This window comes from Schistocerca piceifrons, chromosome 2, assembly GCF_021461385.2.
Source record: "Schistocerca piceifrons isolate TAMUIC-IGC-003096 chromosome 2, iqSchPice1.1, whole genome shotgun sequence".
In the NCBI taxonomy this organism is placed as follows: domain Eukaryota; kingdom Metazoa; phylum Arthropoda; class Insecta; order Orthoptera; family Acrididae; genus Schistocerca; species Schistocerca piceifrons.
The window spans coordinates 712676356-712693320 of NC_060139.1; the positions used below are offsets into that span (position 1 = coordinate 712676356).

Below are 16965 nucleotides of genomic sequence, written 5' to 3' on the forward strand. Positions count from 1 at the left end.
GCTTCAGTCTGGAACCGCGCGGCCGCTATGGTCGTAGGTTCGAATCCTGCCTCGGGCATGGATGTGTGTGATGTCCTTAGGTTAGTTAGGTTTAAGTAATTCTAAGTTCTAGGAGACTGATAAGCTGAGATGTAAAGTCCCATAGTGCTCAGAGCCATTTTTGAACAGTGTCTAGATAAAGCTTTCTTGACTTCGTATGTTTCATTTATGTTAAGTAACAGGAGTCTGCCCCATTGTTTATGTATTAAATTCACAGATTTAGGCTACTAAGATGACATTTGCTTTTAGCTGCTGCAACAGGGAGAGAACAGCGCCCCTCAAAGCTGATGCCATTTTTTTATCACCGGTTTTCATAGCAAATGACGCCGTTTCGTGAAAAATATGTTTAGTAACCACTTCCGATTAAGCGGGGGCTGTAGCCCATGCTTCAAAATTCTGGCACAGTAAAGCTTTTTTTTTATTATACAGAATGAGTTTATTCTTTTCACTGAGTGCAGCCCTTCTTTGTCTTTCAGTTCCGCACCGACGCCGACACCATGAAGAGGTCGTGTGCGTTGATGAAGATCAAGGAGAATTATGAAGCACTGTGATGACAGGCAGCTCTTCCAGGATCAGCGAAAGTGGAAACTGAAATACGCTGCTTTTGTGTGACACCCAAGGCAGAATGTGACAAAGAGCTGCCGGAACAGCAACAACTGTATAGACTGCGGTCTTATTTTTAAAGTGTAGTTATCGTTCTATCACCTATACAGAGCAAGCAATGCTGGAAAGCAGACATGTGCTAAATTTTCCTCTAGTAGGACTTGTTTACAACCCAAAATATGTTTTATGGCCAAGCTGTAGTCGGAGAAACAACAGCGTCTGATTCTAAATGAAGTGCGAGGTGTTACAGTTGTGACTTATGTGTCGCGATGCGCCCTGGTTCCGCGATGCTGGTGGTGCTGCTGACTCTGCATGCGTTAGGCCGGACAGCTGGGCAACAGGCGAACCACAGCATTAGCGCGCGGGGGACCTCTGGCCTCATATCCGGTCTTGCGCAGTTCAAGCGGCAGTGGGCGCACCAGAAGCTAGCCAGGCGTAAGTACCCGTTCACTGCTTTGCTCACGTGTTTCCTTGCGGCGAACAAGCATAGTTTCTCTAGAATGTCCCTTATGTAATCTATCACTCTTCATTCTCCTTATGCTACACACTTGATTTTTTTGTGCCTACAAGGCCACCATATGTGCTGCTTGTAGCTATTCAGTTTATCTTGCATCAAGGATAATTTCCCATTCTGGTTGTATTCGGCCTGTAGTTATCAGCACTGCTAATCTTTTGCAGACGACACTGTTTTGTACTTAAACGCAACGGTGGCGGGATAAGCCAATGTACAGTAGGAACATGGTAATTACGGCCTTATTAGAACACACACATTCAGTTAACTTACGTCGATGATGCTACGGAAAGATGATTATCTCGTGATGTATGGTTTGTGGGATGTTCTCAGACTGTTCTGTAAAATGAGTATCAGTCGTGAAGTGAAAAAAAAAAAAAAATCGGGATGCTGCATGCCATTTCTGCAGCAGACGATCGTAGGTTCCAAAGATTAAAAAAATGATAATCGCTGTCAGTGCATTCTCAGATGTAACTAATGATAAAATTTCACCACTACAGATTTGAAAATGTTGTCTGATACAGTTGTTTCAGTATTTTTAAGAACACCTTTCCAAATTACTGTCAAATGAAGTTTCTTGTGACCTCCATCAAAATACGACGTTGTTTACAACGATAAAATAAAATGGATTAATCTGATAAAAGAGTAAACTATTACGCAAAGTTGTAAAGATTAAGACACTCTAGTTTATAAGATGTGTCAGTTCCCAATATCTTACAGATGAAGGTCCAAGTTACGTTGCAGATAACTAGGTCAACCGCTATCATTTACCTTATTCTTTATATTCCCACACCACTTCCTATCATAGCTTGTTGTCAAACCAAAAACACAAGTCTGAGAGAGAGACTACAACTTACAAAGCTCATGTAAGAAAAAGAGGACTTACGATGCCCAAAACAAAGCCTTTACTTGAAACGAATGATATGGATACAGTATTGCCTGTTATGCATTCGTTTGACTCTTTAGTTGATAGAGAAGAGTATGTACTAACGTTTAGGTTTGGCTAATTTTGCCACAAGAAGAACGGCAAACGTCGGGGATGTAGAAATCGGTAAGTTAACATATTTTGCGGGCCGCTGTGACCGAGCGGTTCTAGGCGCTTCAGTTCGGAACTACGCGGCTGCTACGGTCGCAGGTTCGAATCCTGCCTCGGGCATGAATGTATGTGATGACCTTAGGTTAGTTAGGTTTAAGTAGTTCTAACTTCTAGGGGACTGATGACCTCCAAAGTGAAGTCCCATAGTGATCAGAGCCATTTGAACCATTTTTTTGCAAATTTCAATTCACTGGTGTCTTATGGAATAATATTTTGTGATAAATCCTCTCTTAGACAAAATGTATTCATTCCACAACACAAAATAATTAGAATTATGTTTTTGGTTCACACACGTATATCTTGCAGGCATACTTTAATTAGCTGAGAATATTCCCTTATGGAACTGATTAACAGTACATCTTTAGACATGCCTGCTGCAGTAACGTAGTGGAAGTATGAAATACTTACCGTCATCATGATCAGCCACGCCGTAATGGTGCTGTGCGACTAATTAAGGTGGTGTTGGAAATTACACTGATGGCGATTTACTTCGTGTTTGTTGCGCTTGTTCCAGTCGGGACAAACGGTAGATAGCGTTTCACTAGGCATGGTCTACATCTAAACAGGACTGAGAAGGAAGATTGGTATAGCTAACCGGTGAAAGTATAAGCAAGTGCTTATTGATCCAAGCACGACGTAAGACCTAATTGTCATCGATTGGAGAAGAAGATTTCTTTTAGGAAACAGCCGAAACAGTTTCGCCTGTTTAAAGATTGTTCCCATTAGTTTAAACCTCTATTGTATGATGATGCCATTTGGTAAGTTTACGTGTAATGTTAAGGAAATCACTCGTATATGCATGATGTTGCCCTCTGGAAACACATACTGTCTGGCTGCATCGAGTTACACTGTGTGTAGCTTCATTGAGATGCAGACACGGCAAAAAAAGGACGCGTTGGTCCACCTCTTACTCTTACGCAAGCAGTTATTCGACTTGGCACTCATTGGTATAATTGCTGGATGTCCTCCTGAAAAACAGCGTGTCAAATTCTGCCCAATTGGCGCGTTAGATCGCCAAAATCTCGTATGATTGGAGGGCCCTGCCAGTAATGTTTCAAACATTCTCAGTTCTGGAGAGACTGGGCGACCTTGCTGACCAAGGTAGTGTTTGGCAAGCACGAAGACCAGCAGCAGAAACTTTCACCGTGTGCGGGCTGGCATTATGTTGCTGAAATGTAAGCCCAGGATAGCTTTCCATGGTGGCGAATAAAACTGGGCGTTTTCGTAACCGGAGCCCTTACTTCTCGATCAAGTAGCTCCTCGATTTGCCTCACAAGGGCTGAGTGCACCCCGCTTGCCAACAGCGCTCGTCAGACCGGACCTATCCAAGTGCTCAAATGGCTCTGAGCACTAGGGGACTCAACATCTTAGGTCATCAGTCCCCTAGACTTAGAACTACTTAAACCTAACTAACCTAAGGACATCACACAAGTCCATTCCCGAGGCAAGATTCGAACCTGCGACCGTAGCAGCAGCGCGGTTACGGACTGAAGCGCCTAGAACCGCTTGGCCACAACGGCCGGCTCCAAGTGCTAGCCAAGCCCAACACCGCTTACCTTCCATGATCTGACGCAAACCGGTGTTACTACTGCGGCAAGGCCGTCGGCAACGTTGGGAAAAGACTTAAGTTAGAAAAAAATTGTTTGCCAAGAAAGATGTAAGCTTTCATTGCCAGGTCGAGGAATTTTTCTATTTGCCCTCGTATGTTACGAAGAGTTTCAAACGAATAAGGCAAATACACAGGCGGTCATGATAACTATAACACCATGAAGATGGATGACAACAAATATGACAATTGTTAAAAGATTTTAATGACATTAGTCGCTTTTGTGCATTGAAATGAATCGGTTACTTGCAGTTCCTGACTCCGGAAGATATTCGGCATGGTGTGCATCTGCACTGAAAGACGAGATCTATGGTCGTCACCGAGCGAGGTGGCGCAGTGGTTAGCACACTGGACTCGCATTCGGGAGGACGACGGTTCAATCCCGTCTCCGGCCATCCTGATTTAGGTTTTCCGTGATTTCCCTAAATCGCTTCAGGCAAATGCCGGGATGGTTCCTTTGAAAGGGCACGGCCGATTTCCTTCCCCATCCTTCCCTCACCCGAGCTTGCGCTCCGTCTCTAATGACCTCGTTGTCGACGGGACGTTAAACACTATCTCCTCCTCCTCCTCCTCTATGGTCGTCGTCACCTTATATATCAAAATGCCATGAAGTGCGCTGAATTCTTGGCTATTATGTAGATGATGAATATTTCAGCGCAACAGCATAAAGTACCAAGTGTAACGCCGTGTATCCAAGTGCAGTCTGTATATAAGGATGTCCAAGTAGCGGGCTTGTCATTTAAAAATCGCGTTTGAATGTTGTTTGTTTGTGCTTTATGCCTCATTTAAGAGGGAGAAAGGTCTACCACCATATGAAAATGTTCGACTGAGGCATGATCATGAGCTAAGGAGACTGTGGTTTATCATTCCGCAATATTGCTGCCCGTGCTTGTTAGGATCCCACCACTTTAATGTTAATATGGAATCGAAGTGTTCAAGAGGGCCATTCTTAACGCCAAGAAGAATCACAGTGGCCCTGCGCCACTGGAGTTCGTCCGAGCACGATGGAGCAGCTACGTTACGCACCGTAACTCAAGAAAGGGGCTTGATTGCACCAAGTCAAATACCCGCACCGACAGTGCAACGACTTCTGGAGCGCAATGGACTTTCAGCAAGGCGGACATTGACGCGACCTTGACGCGCACAAGTCAGTGATGCGGCCAGCATCAACACTAGATGCAGGAATGGTAGAGCGTTGTCCTTTCAGACGAGCCCTGTTTCTGCTTACATCATCACAATGAACAGATCCGTGTGTGGATAGTCCGAGAGGAGCGAATATTGCCAGATTGCATTTGTCATCGCAATATACAGGATGATTATAATTAAAGTTAAGTTTTCAAAACGCTGTAGAAATAACTTCACTGGTCAGAATGACATCAAATTGCAACGGAATATTATCGGAGAAGGGGGAAAACGTTAGGCAGAAGAAAAAAATAGTGTGAAAATTGATGAATAGATGGCGCTGTATGTGTCAGAATACGTAAATGAAAACATTTGTTATGCGCACGACCCGCTGAAGTTGGTATAAACACGCCGGATACACGGCTTTTTTCCTTTCGCGTCTGTGACGTTCGCCATGACTGTTTCAATGCAGGACCGCGCTCTCCTTGTAAAGCTGTATTACAAGAATGATGACAGTGCACACGTCGCTCTGCAGAAGTTCCGGACACTGAAGGGTTAAAAAAAAAAAAAAAAAAGGCGTTGGTCCGATGACTGCCGTGAGTCTGGAGAAAATGATTCGGAAATTCGAAAAGACAGGTTATTTCGGTGTGAAGCCTGGTAGAGGGAGGAAACGAACTGATTCGATGTCAGTGGAAGCAGTGGCCACAGCAGTGCAGGAGGGCACGAGTGGTGGTGCGCAAACGTGTAGTGCACGGAGAATTGCCAGCACATTGGACATACCGTGCGTGAGTATGGTGCGTAAAATTCTACGAAACATCATTCTTTGCTATCCATTCAAAATTACCCATGTGCACGAGTTGCTCCCTGTTGACCTGCCAACAAGACAGACCTTTGCTTCAGAATTTCTTCCTCGTATGGAAGTGGACAGTGATTGGCCGCGGAAGATTTTGTGGACAGATGAAGTCCACTTCCATCTGACAGGATATGTCAACAGGCATAATAGTCGAATATGGGCAACGAGAATCCACATGCAACTCAACCAGTACCACTTCATCCTGAAAAGATCACTGTGTGGTGCGGGTTTACAGCATCATTTATCATAGGGTCATATTTTTTTCGAAGAGATAGGTGCTTCCGGTCCTGTTACCTGTACAGTCAGTGGTATGCGCTATGAGTTTCTTTTGCGCAACCACTTCATTCCAGCTATCCAGCAGCGTGGATGGGATCATTTTTATGGAAGATGGCGCACCTCCGCACATTGCAAATCCAGTGAAGCAGCTGCTAAAGCGCCATTTCGGAAATGCTAGAATAATCAGCCGCCATTTCCCTACAGCCTGGCGGTCCCGATCACCTGATCTTTATCCGTGTGACTTCTGGCTGTGGGGCTATCTGAAAGATCTTCTGTTCAGTGTTCCGATTGCAAATTTAGCTGCATTGAAGGCACGCACTGCGCAACACATTTTGAATGTGACCCCGGAAACATTTTGATCAATTGTGGAACATGCTGTTCCAGAAAACGGTGGACAGCATAGTGAACATATTTTGCTCCAGTCACACGGAAATTAACAATCCTATGTGATTTTGATTGATGCTTTTTATGCGGTTTTTGGCCTCAAGACATTAAAAACCAATATTAGTGATGCTTTTTATGCAGTTTTTGCCCCAGGACAACTAAAAACCAATGTCAGTGATGCTTTTATGTGGTTTTTGGTCTCAGGATAATTAAAAACAGATTTTTTCCATCCTATGTTATATGACCTTGCTCTTGTAGATGGGCTTACGTAACACCTGTACACCGATGCACACTGAGTAGTACAGTTTGTTTAACATCAAACGTACACCTTAGGCATTGTTGTATCATTCATTTGTCATTTGTAGTTGGCCACTATTAAACTATGATGCTTACAGCGCCATCTATTGCTAATTTTGTAACTATTTATTTTTATTCTGCCATACGTTTTCCATTGCAATTTGACGTCATTCTGCCCAGTGGTCTTATTTCTACAGCAGTTTGAAAGTTTTAACTTTAATTGTAATCACCCCGTAGGCCTAGCAACTGGCATGATCGTATGGGATGTATAAGGTACACCTTATTTGCAGATAAGAGTGCATTTTACTTTATTTCTAGTTCTGCTGTTTCACATATGTGAAGTGAAAAGCGAACGTATCAGTGCTGCAGTATGTGCAGAGGAAATAGCCAGCGGTAGGTTACCACACTGGTAACAGAGGTGGTTGACCATCTGGCATTTTCAGAGCCAATGGGATGATGTGCCGAAGCAGAAATCGCTCGTGACATCAGCAGAGAGATAAGAAGAGAAAGTACATTTATTCTGGCGCGGATCAAGCAATTGCTATTAATAAAAACTTGCTAACAAAAGTTGCCTTTTGTCACTCAGACTTTAGGAGGAGTCTACGGATCACAAATACACTACTGGCCATTAAAATTGCTACACCAAGAAGAAATGCAGATGATAGACGGGTATTCATTGGACAAATATATTATTCTAGAACTGGCATGTGATTACATTTTCACGCAATTTGGGTGCATAGATCCTGAGGAATCAGTACCCAAAACAACCACCTCTGGCCATATTAACGGCCTTGATACGCCTGGGCATTGAGTCAAACAGAGTTTGTATGGCGTGTACAGGTACAGCTGCCTATGCAGCTTCAACGCGATACCACAGTTCATCAAGAGAGTGACTGGCGTATTGTGACGAGCCAGTTGCTCGGCCACCATTGACCAGATGTTTTCAGTTGGTGAGACATCTGGAGAATGTGCTGGCCAGGGCAGCAGTCGAACATTTTCTCAATCCAGAAAGGCCCATACAGGACCTGCAACATGCGGTCGTGCATTATCCTGCTGAAATGTAGGGTTTCGCAGGGATCGAATGAAGGGTAGAGCCACTAGTCGTAAAACATCTGAAATGTAACGTCCACTGTTCGAAGTGTCGTCAATGCAAACAAGAGGTGACCGAGACATGTAACCAATGGCTCCCCATACCATCACGTCGGATGATATGCCAGTATGGCGATGACGAATACACGCTTCTAATGTGCGTTCACCGCGATGTCGCCAAACACGGATGCGACCATCATGATGCTGTAAACAGAACCTGGATTCATCCGAAAATATGACGTTTTGCCATTCGTGCACCCAGGTTCGTCGTTGAGTACACCATCGCAGGCGCTCCTGTCTGTGATGCAGCGTCAAGTGTAACCGCAGCCATGGTCTCCGAGCTGATAGTCCATGTTGACTCAGGGATCGAGACATGGCTGCACGATCCGTTACAGCCATGCGGATAAGATGCCTGTCATCTCGACTGCTAGTGATACGAGGCCGTTGGGATCCAGCACAGTGTTCCGTATTACCCTCCTGAACCCACCGATTTCATATTCTACTAACAGTCATTGGATCTCGACCAACGCGAGCAGCATTGTCGCGGTACGATAAACCGCAATCGCGATAGGCTACAATGCGATCTTTATCAAAGTCGGAAACGTGATGGTACGCATTTCTCCTCCTTGCACGAGGCATCACAACAACGTTTCACCAGGCAACGCCGGGCAACTGCTGATTGTGTATGAGAAATCGGTTGGAAACTTTCCTCATGTCAGCACGTTGTAGGTGTCGCCACTGGCGCCAACTTTGTGTGAATGCTCTGAAAAGCTAATCATTTGGATATCACAGCGTCTTCTTCCTGTCGGCTAAATTTCGCGTCTGTAGCACGTCATCTTCGTGGTGTAGCAATTTTAATGGACAGTAGTGTACTATCTTTCAATGAAAGGAAACATTGATTTTAATAAATAAATGAATAACTTTGGCATAACCGAAGATGTACTATCTTGTTCAAACTACACGGAGTGTGTGCTCAAGTTACAGACTGCGCGCCACAGTCGGAGTCATCAATAAGATGCCTTTCGATCTAGTGACGCTAGTGTTTTGTCTTGACGTACCTGTACGCAGACCAGCACATTCGGCAGAGCTCTCGCGCACTGAAAAGACCTGGCCATGGGTTGCTGAGGAACTGGCGCGCCACGACTCAGAAGGCATTACGACAGATTCACTCCGGCACAGATCTGAAGCGACATAGAACGACGTACCCGAATCTGTTATGCAAGTACCGTTCGATTCTGTGCCCTCGTGTCAGAGGTGGCAGCTATGTGTACTAAATTTCGCAGCCCGTATATCCCGCTCTCTTCCCCCCAAAAAATCACCAACAATTTTAAAAATGTGTTCTTCATACCATAGTGTATACACACAGTAAGAAAATTTCGTTATTTGTACCCTTATTGGTGCTGCAATTTTAATGACCAGGAACATAAACATGTGATTATAATGTGGAAGAAGTTTGTGGCCATTTTTTAGAGGTTTCACTGTCATTTTTTGCGGAGCGAAAGACATTAAGGTTTGATTGTTTTCATTAATATCGTAGTCACAAGTAGCACTATGAAAAAATATATTCCGCCTTTTCACATTCCAACATGGAGAGTTGTAGAGCATACTCGTACAACGTTGTTCCTAAGTACCTCCGAGCATTCAGAAGATGACAGCACAAAAACATCATGTGCTTCATTCTTATAGCACATAGCTACATTCTAAGTTACATTGTTTTACTTCTTGTTTTTTATAAAACAAATTCTACGACAAAGAAAAAGGACACACCACGAACAAATTTCTGAATGGGACGGAAATTGACAGATGTGATGTTCATGAACAGATAATCAAATCAAATGAATTCGCAGTTGCGAATAAGGATTACCATCAGCTGTAGAATGGAATGACGACAATGAACATTTGTGCCGGAGTGGGACACGAACCCGGATTTCTCGCTTATCGCTTATTTCCACTGTCGTCATTCCATTCTACAGCTGATGGTAGTCCTTATTCGCAACTGCGAATTCATTTGATGTGTTTCGTAACGGTTGTGGTCGCCGCAGTGGCTGTTCCTTTGGATGTGTATGCATCGGAATCAGAATAAACATGCACTGCAATATCGTAGACAAACAAATGGTTACAATTCCAAAAAAACTGGATGAATTGTTCAAAAGAAAGAGCATCGCAAACTGACAAAATCAATAATGCGTTGCTCCACCTCTGGTCCTTATGCAAGCAATTATGGGGCTTGGTATTGGGTGATAGCGTTGTTGAATGTCCTCCTGAAGGATATTGTTCCAAATTCTGTGCAAATTAGCCCGTTATATTGTCAAAATCCCCAGCTGGTTGCAGGACCCTGCCCATAATGCTCCAGACGTTCTCAGCTGAGGAGACATCCAGTGCTCTTACTGGCCAAGGTAGGGTTAGGTTCAAAATGGTTCAAATGGCTCTTAGCACTATGGGACTTAACATCTGTGGTCATCAGTCGCCTAGAACTTAGAACTACTTAAACCTAACTAACCTAAAGACATCACACACATACATGCCCGAAGCAGGATTCGAACCTGCGACCGTAGCAGTCGCGCGGTACCGGATTGAGCGCCTAGAACCGCTAGACCACCGCGGCCGGCGTAGGGTTAAGTAGCACGAAGATAATGAGTAGAAACTCTCGCCTTGGCCGGAAGGACATTATCTTGCTGAAAGGGTAATTCCACGATGACTTGCAACGACGGGCAATGAAACGGGGCATAGTTGTAAGTGTGCTGTAAGGGTGCAGCGGATGTCAACGAAAGGGGTGCAGCTACGAAAAGGAATGGGGCCTCAGATCATCACTCCAGGTCATTGGGGCTTATTTCGAAGCAGACTCGTCACCGAAGACAGCAATACTCCAGTCAACGAGATTTCAGGGCGAAGACGTGTCTGGAGGCGCCCTGAACAGCGGTGGGACGCCAACCTGACTGTCGCCCGCCATACAGCTCGACAACCAGGGGTAATGGTCTGTGGTGTCAGCCTCTTTTCATAGCAAGACCCCTTTCGTTGTCATCCGCGCTTTCCTTACAGCACAGTGGTGCGTTGACGATATTGTACACATTGTTTTGTTGTCCTTCATTCAAGCCATCCTGGGTACATTTCAGCAAGATAATGTCCGCCCACAGACGGCGAGCGTTTCTACTGTTCGCTTTCGTGCTTGCCAAATCTCACCTTGGCCAGCAAGGTCGCCGGATGTCTCCCCAATTGAGAAGTCTGGAGGATTATCGGCAGGGCCCTCTAACTAGCTGGGGATTTTGACGATGTAAGAGCCGGCCGGAGTGGCCGAGCGGTTAAAGGCGCTACATTCTGGAACCGCACGACCGCTACGGTCGCAGGTTCGAATCCTGCCTCGGGAATGGATGTGTGTGATGTCCTTAGGTTAGTTAGGTTTAAGTAGTTCTAAGTTCTAGGGGACTTATGACCACAGCAGTTGAGTCCCATAGTGCTCAGAGCCATTTGAACCATTTTGACGATGTAAGGCATCAATTGGACAGCATTTGGCACGTTGTCCCTCAGCCAACATCTCTCTCAATCAGTGCCAACCCGTATAATTATACGTGTTATTGATTTACTCGGTTTCTGAAGCTCTTTCTCTTGAATAAATCATCCAGTTTTTTTTTCTGAAACTGTGATCATCTGTTTGTCTGCAAGCATCTACCAATTACCCTCCCATTCGGATAATTACTTCGTGGTACGTAGTTTGCTTTACTTTAGAGTATATGTAAGGTACATGTAGTGTACCATGGGTCTTAACCAGTACAATGAAAAAATTTTCACAAATGTGCAAAGTGTTCAAAAAGTCTCCCAGCAGTGCCGTATAATTGTTAGCCGCGCGTGCCGTATGCCGCAATGAATATACCGAAATGAAACTAAGTGAAATACAAGTGATTAATTTATTGAATATTCGTTTTTACTTACAAATTGTCACATCAAATGTTGAAAGTGTCCACGGTGTTGTTGAATACACAATTCAATTCGTCTAATCATGTTTCCAAACACAATCTGTAACATTTCTTCTGCAACAGAAGCAGTGAAAGTGGATATTGCAGTTTTCAATTCATCGATGGATTTTGGACGGTTTTTATAGACAATTGCTTTCGCTGCACCCCAGAAGAAAAAGTCAGGTGGTGTTATGTCAGGCGATCGTGGAGGCCAAAGTCCCTGTGAAATTATGAGATCACCAAAAACCATCAGCAAGCAGCGACATTGAAAAGCGAGCTGTATGCGTGGTTGCACCATCTGGTTGAAAATAACCGTTCAGTATTTCACTTAACACAAGTTCTCCTATGAATGGGTACAGAATATCACTGCAGTATCGTCGTGCGTTTATTGTTTCGCTGAAAAATATGGGACCCACAATCTGACGTCTAGAAATTGCAATCCAAACTCCCATTTTCACAGAATGAAGTGGTTCCTCATGAATACACAATGGATTTGCAGTACTCCACATACGAGAATTTTGCGAGTTCATGTACGCGAATAAATGAAACCACGCCTCATCAGTGAAAAACGTTACATTAAGAATATCCCTTCCGTTTTGTTGAATGAAATTTTTGAACCATTGACAACAATGCAGTCTCTTGCCATGATCAGTATTATTCAGTTCTTACACGACTGTCACTTTGTATGGGAAAAGTTCTAATTTTTTCCTTATAACTGTATGGGCCGTTCCGACACCAACATCGATTTCCGGGGCGTGATTTCTTACTGACTTGTTAGGACGCATGGACATTTTATCGGAAATATCGAGTAGTTTACCCTCAGACAAAACGCTGCGACGACCACTTCTCGGTGCATCTGTCACTGAACCCGTACTTCGAAATTTGTTAATCAAATCTCGCACAGTATCTCGATGTGGGAGTGTTGTCTCCGCGAAATCTGAATTAAATGTTTGACGAACTGAAAATTTACCGCCGGCTTTGAACACTTGTTAGAATAAAAACACACGTTCTACAATGGTTAGCATTTTAACAGTGACAAAAACGAAGCAAACGAACAAAGCAACTAAACTTAAACGTTCACGTCAACACGTAACGCCACACACCAACGATGCTACTGACGCCGGCTGAGATAAACGAAACAGTGGAAGTTGGGAGAGTCTACTTAAAGGAAAATAACCCAGGCAGGCGAACAATCATACGACACGTGCGGCTAACAATCATACGGCACTGCGGAGAGACAAAAACACCCCGTATTACACTTCTTTCACACGCTTTTTTATCCTCCATAGCGACATTTAGAGACATTGTTCTCCTCTTAAGTACTGAGTAAGGTTATCATCCTGGTCATATCAACTTACATTTCTTGGCTGGAGGACAACATTTCTTCTCTTGTGTGTTTTATCATCAGATCCAGAACTGTCAGAGCACTCCTATTCATGGACAGACATTTCTCTAGAACTGTGAGGAACTTCCTATATGAGAAGACTTTATTAGCTTATTAACCACATTTAGTCTACATTTTATTGAGAACAATCTGTTGCATTTTGGTACGCCTTCCTTTGTACAAGACCTTTTATACATAATCCAACAATAAACAACAGCTAAGTCAGTAAAATGGTTAAAGAATCTAACTGGCCAGTTTGTTCTGATACTCACTTCCAATACACTTGGATAACAGGATAACAGACTGAAATCACTCTCCTCCAGAGTTCGAAGTATTTCTTAATCATCGATAACTGAATACAATAACATAAATTAATTCCTCGCTCAGAATTTAAAAGCTACTATTTACACTGTATAGGAGATAAGAAAGAGCTTCGAGGATGTAACCTGTAGTACACATATGTGTATTTCGAATTTCGACGTCTACTGTAGTGAACACGAGAACTAATTCTAGTAAAATATATGTTAATGAAACATAAGACCTTTTTCACATATTAAAAGCAATAACTAAAATAAATCTAAGGTACCTTCAGAGTGCGCGGTTTGGGCAGTCATTCTGCTGTATCGTCTGTTCAAAACAGCTGGCGTTGCAGGGAGAGTGTGATGTGATGTAGCAGCACAAAGTGAAACTACACAACGTACACGAACGTGTCATACAGGTCTTGGATTGATAAAAAGAGCTTTATTGTTTTTATGAAGTGAAAACTCGACGTCACATATATCACCCAAGGACTGTAGACTAACAATGCAACTTGAAGGTAGTACAACCTGCAGGTGCAAGCTGTAATCATAAGAACTCTGCAAAGCTTCCGCACACTTTTCTTTAGCAGTGAGATGCTGATACGTGGCAATAACATGCTGCAAATTGCCACTGATTCTCTGATAATCTACACAGTATGTCCCAGTTCCGTTAGGACTGCGGCTAAGAAAAAGAAAAGTTATGGATTATGTTCACAAAATCACTATATTTATTCAAAATAGCCTTCCCCTGAATCAAAACACAGCTGAAATCGTTTTAAGACAGTCACAGTAGGCCTTTTTTGGAGTTGCACTTAGTACTGCAGTACAATTTTCTTGGATGTCCTTGATTGTGTCATTGGCAACTTCAATTTGAGAAACAACCAGAACTCGTATTCCGGGAATACAGTGGGTGATCCAGGACTGTGATCCATTTGCTAGCCAAAAACTCGTGCACAGTCTTCGCTTTGTGAGCTGGGGTGTCGTCATGGAGGAGCAACCACGAACCTTCCTCTCCGGCATTCGAGTCGAATTCGACGAATTCTCGCCCAGAAACTCTGGAAGACTCAAAAAATTTGATGTTGCCTCACTGCTCCACTGCCATTTTCCTACGAGGGTCAGACACGGCCGGCCGAAGTGGCCGTGCGGTTAAAGGTGCTGCAGTCTGGAACCGCAAGACCGCTACGGTGGCAGGTTCGAATCCTGCCTCGGGCATGGATGTTTGTGATGTCCTTAGGTTAGTTAGGTTTAACTAGTTCTAAGTTCTAGGGGACTAATGACCTCAGCAGTTGAGTCCCATAGTGCTCAGAGCCATTTGAACCATTTTTTGTCAGACACATATTGTTACATTTGCGGCCAGAATGCCTGGTGCAGCAGTTCTAGCGATTTGGCTTTCTACACAGCTGTTTTTGAAACTTCAAAGATTGTAACGCCGCAACTCACCACGAGATGGCATTGCAGTTTGGAATTTCAGACAAGCACTCCTAACGGATCTGGAACACACTGTGTATATTGTGGAACACATACGTCCCCGTGCTAGTGAAATGGTCAGTGTGATGCTGTTAGTGGTACGCGTGCGCTGTGTGTGCAGTGCTGAGCCTGCTGACGGTGGTGCGGTTCCACAACGGGCCGTGCGTGACGCCGCACGGCGTGGCGGGCACGTGCTACCACCGCCTCGAGTGCGCCAGCAGGGGCGGCGCCGCCGGCGGACACTGCGCGCGCGGCTTCGGCGTCTGCTGCTACTGTCAGATGAGCTCCATTATACAGCTTTAAGGCTTCATGAAAAACGCACGCTGTTTTAAAGATGCACTAAACCCACAATTTTTAAAATATGGCAATGTAATTTTGTACCATACTTTACACGAAGTTAACACATTTACTGTTACATTACTAGGATTGTATACATTTAACATTTCTGTGAAATTTAAAAATTTTATTTTCAAAAAATAATATACGTACTTTTTTCTTATAAACTAAGAGATTTCTACAAAATTTTCTCCGTTTAATCTCTTTGCTCACAAAAAGCTTCTCTCATAATTTTTTTCAGTATATCGAATAAGCGAATTTTGATGATTTTTATCTATAATCCTGTAAGTATAACACAAAATTTGTGCAAAATTCCAAAAACTTTTCCATATATAGCAGCTTATACTTACAATTTTAAAATTTACTCTTGAGTCTACATTTATTGGGTTCGTAGAAATACGAGTACGAAGTTCAAAGTTTCATAATTGTAGCCTTCATAGATTACAAGAAAAACTTACATAACTTTTAAAAAAGACAATTTTCAGGAAATGCAATTTAAAGCTCAGCCACATGTTTTTTTCTTATTTCCCGCCTTCTGATGGCCCCACATTTGTACATACGGACCTCTTTCCCTAGAAGGCTTCTCTTTTCGTTTCTTGTTTCCTACTTCCTTTCCTTTAAGAGGTCTTCAACTGACTTCCCATCTGTAGAGAGGCGCTGTAAATCTATTTTCCTATCTTGAGTGAAATTTCCTATCTTAAAGCCCATTCTTTCTAATGCCTTCATTCACCCCACGTTCCTACCATTAAATACAAGAAATGCATCATGAGTTGCAATTCTGACAACAGTAACAGATGAAAATCTTGTTTTTGGGCATCGTTCCCATATGAGTGAAACAGATTCATTTGGATTCTGGATTTTGCCATAAACACACTTTCTTAGAAGCTAAGTTTCAGCCATCAACCTGTAAGTGGGCTTGACAACATCGAGAATACAATTTGGAAGGCTCTCCTTGCGAATGTACGGGTTGTTATCCATCTGAGCCTGTAGATATTTACACCAGCTAATGTGGCACAGAGCCGGCCGCGGTGGTCTCGCGGTTCTAGGCGCGCAGTCCGGAACCGCGCGACTGCTACGGTCGCAGGTTCGAATCCTGCCTCGGGCATGGATGTGTGTGATGTCCTTAGGTTAGTTAGGTTTAAGTAGTTCTAAGTTCTAGGGGACTGATAACCACAGCAGTTGAGTCCCATAGTGCTCAGAGCCATTTGAACCATTTTGTGGCACAGATAATGAATGGGACGTTTATCTGTAGACACCATGCGCAAATATGTAGCCCATACTACACTTTTCATGTCACTTTACACCGGATAGGTTCTGTCTGATAGACTTACTGTAATACGCTTACGTAAATCTCCGTCAGTAGCACAAGTCAAAACAGCTGGTTTATTATTGATTCTAACATACAGAACGGAGTCACAGGTGATCTATAACACCAAAGGGTATATACACTGAAGCGCCAAAGAAACTGGTACAGGCCTGCGTATTCAAATACAGAGATATATATGAACAGGCAGAATACGGCGCTGCGGTTGGCAACGTCTGTATAAGACAACGAGTGTTTGGCGCAGTTGTTAGATCGGTGACTGCTGCTACAATGGCAAGTTATCAACATCTAAGTGAACTTGAATGTAGTGTTATAGTCGGCGCACGAGC

The 16965-nt window shown here is 43.6% G+C and overlaps 1 protein-coding gene across 1 annotated transcript in view; it reads left to right on the forward strand.

The window, feature by feature from the left end:
• Positions 1–911: 911 nt before the first annotated feature.
• The window catches only part of LOC124775790, a 125486-nt gene continuing 109432 nt past the window's right edge, over positions 912–16965 (forward strand). The window contains exons 1-2 of the mRNA XM_047250620.1: positions 912–1077; positions 15098–15250. Of these exons, the coding sequence (XP_047106576.1) occupies positions 912–1077; positions 15098–15250 (319 nt within the window). The remainder of the gene's footprint in view (positions 1078–15097; positions 15251–16965) is intronic.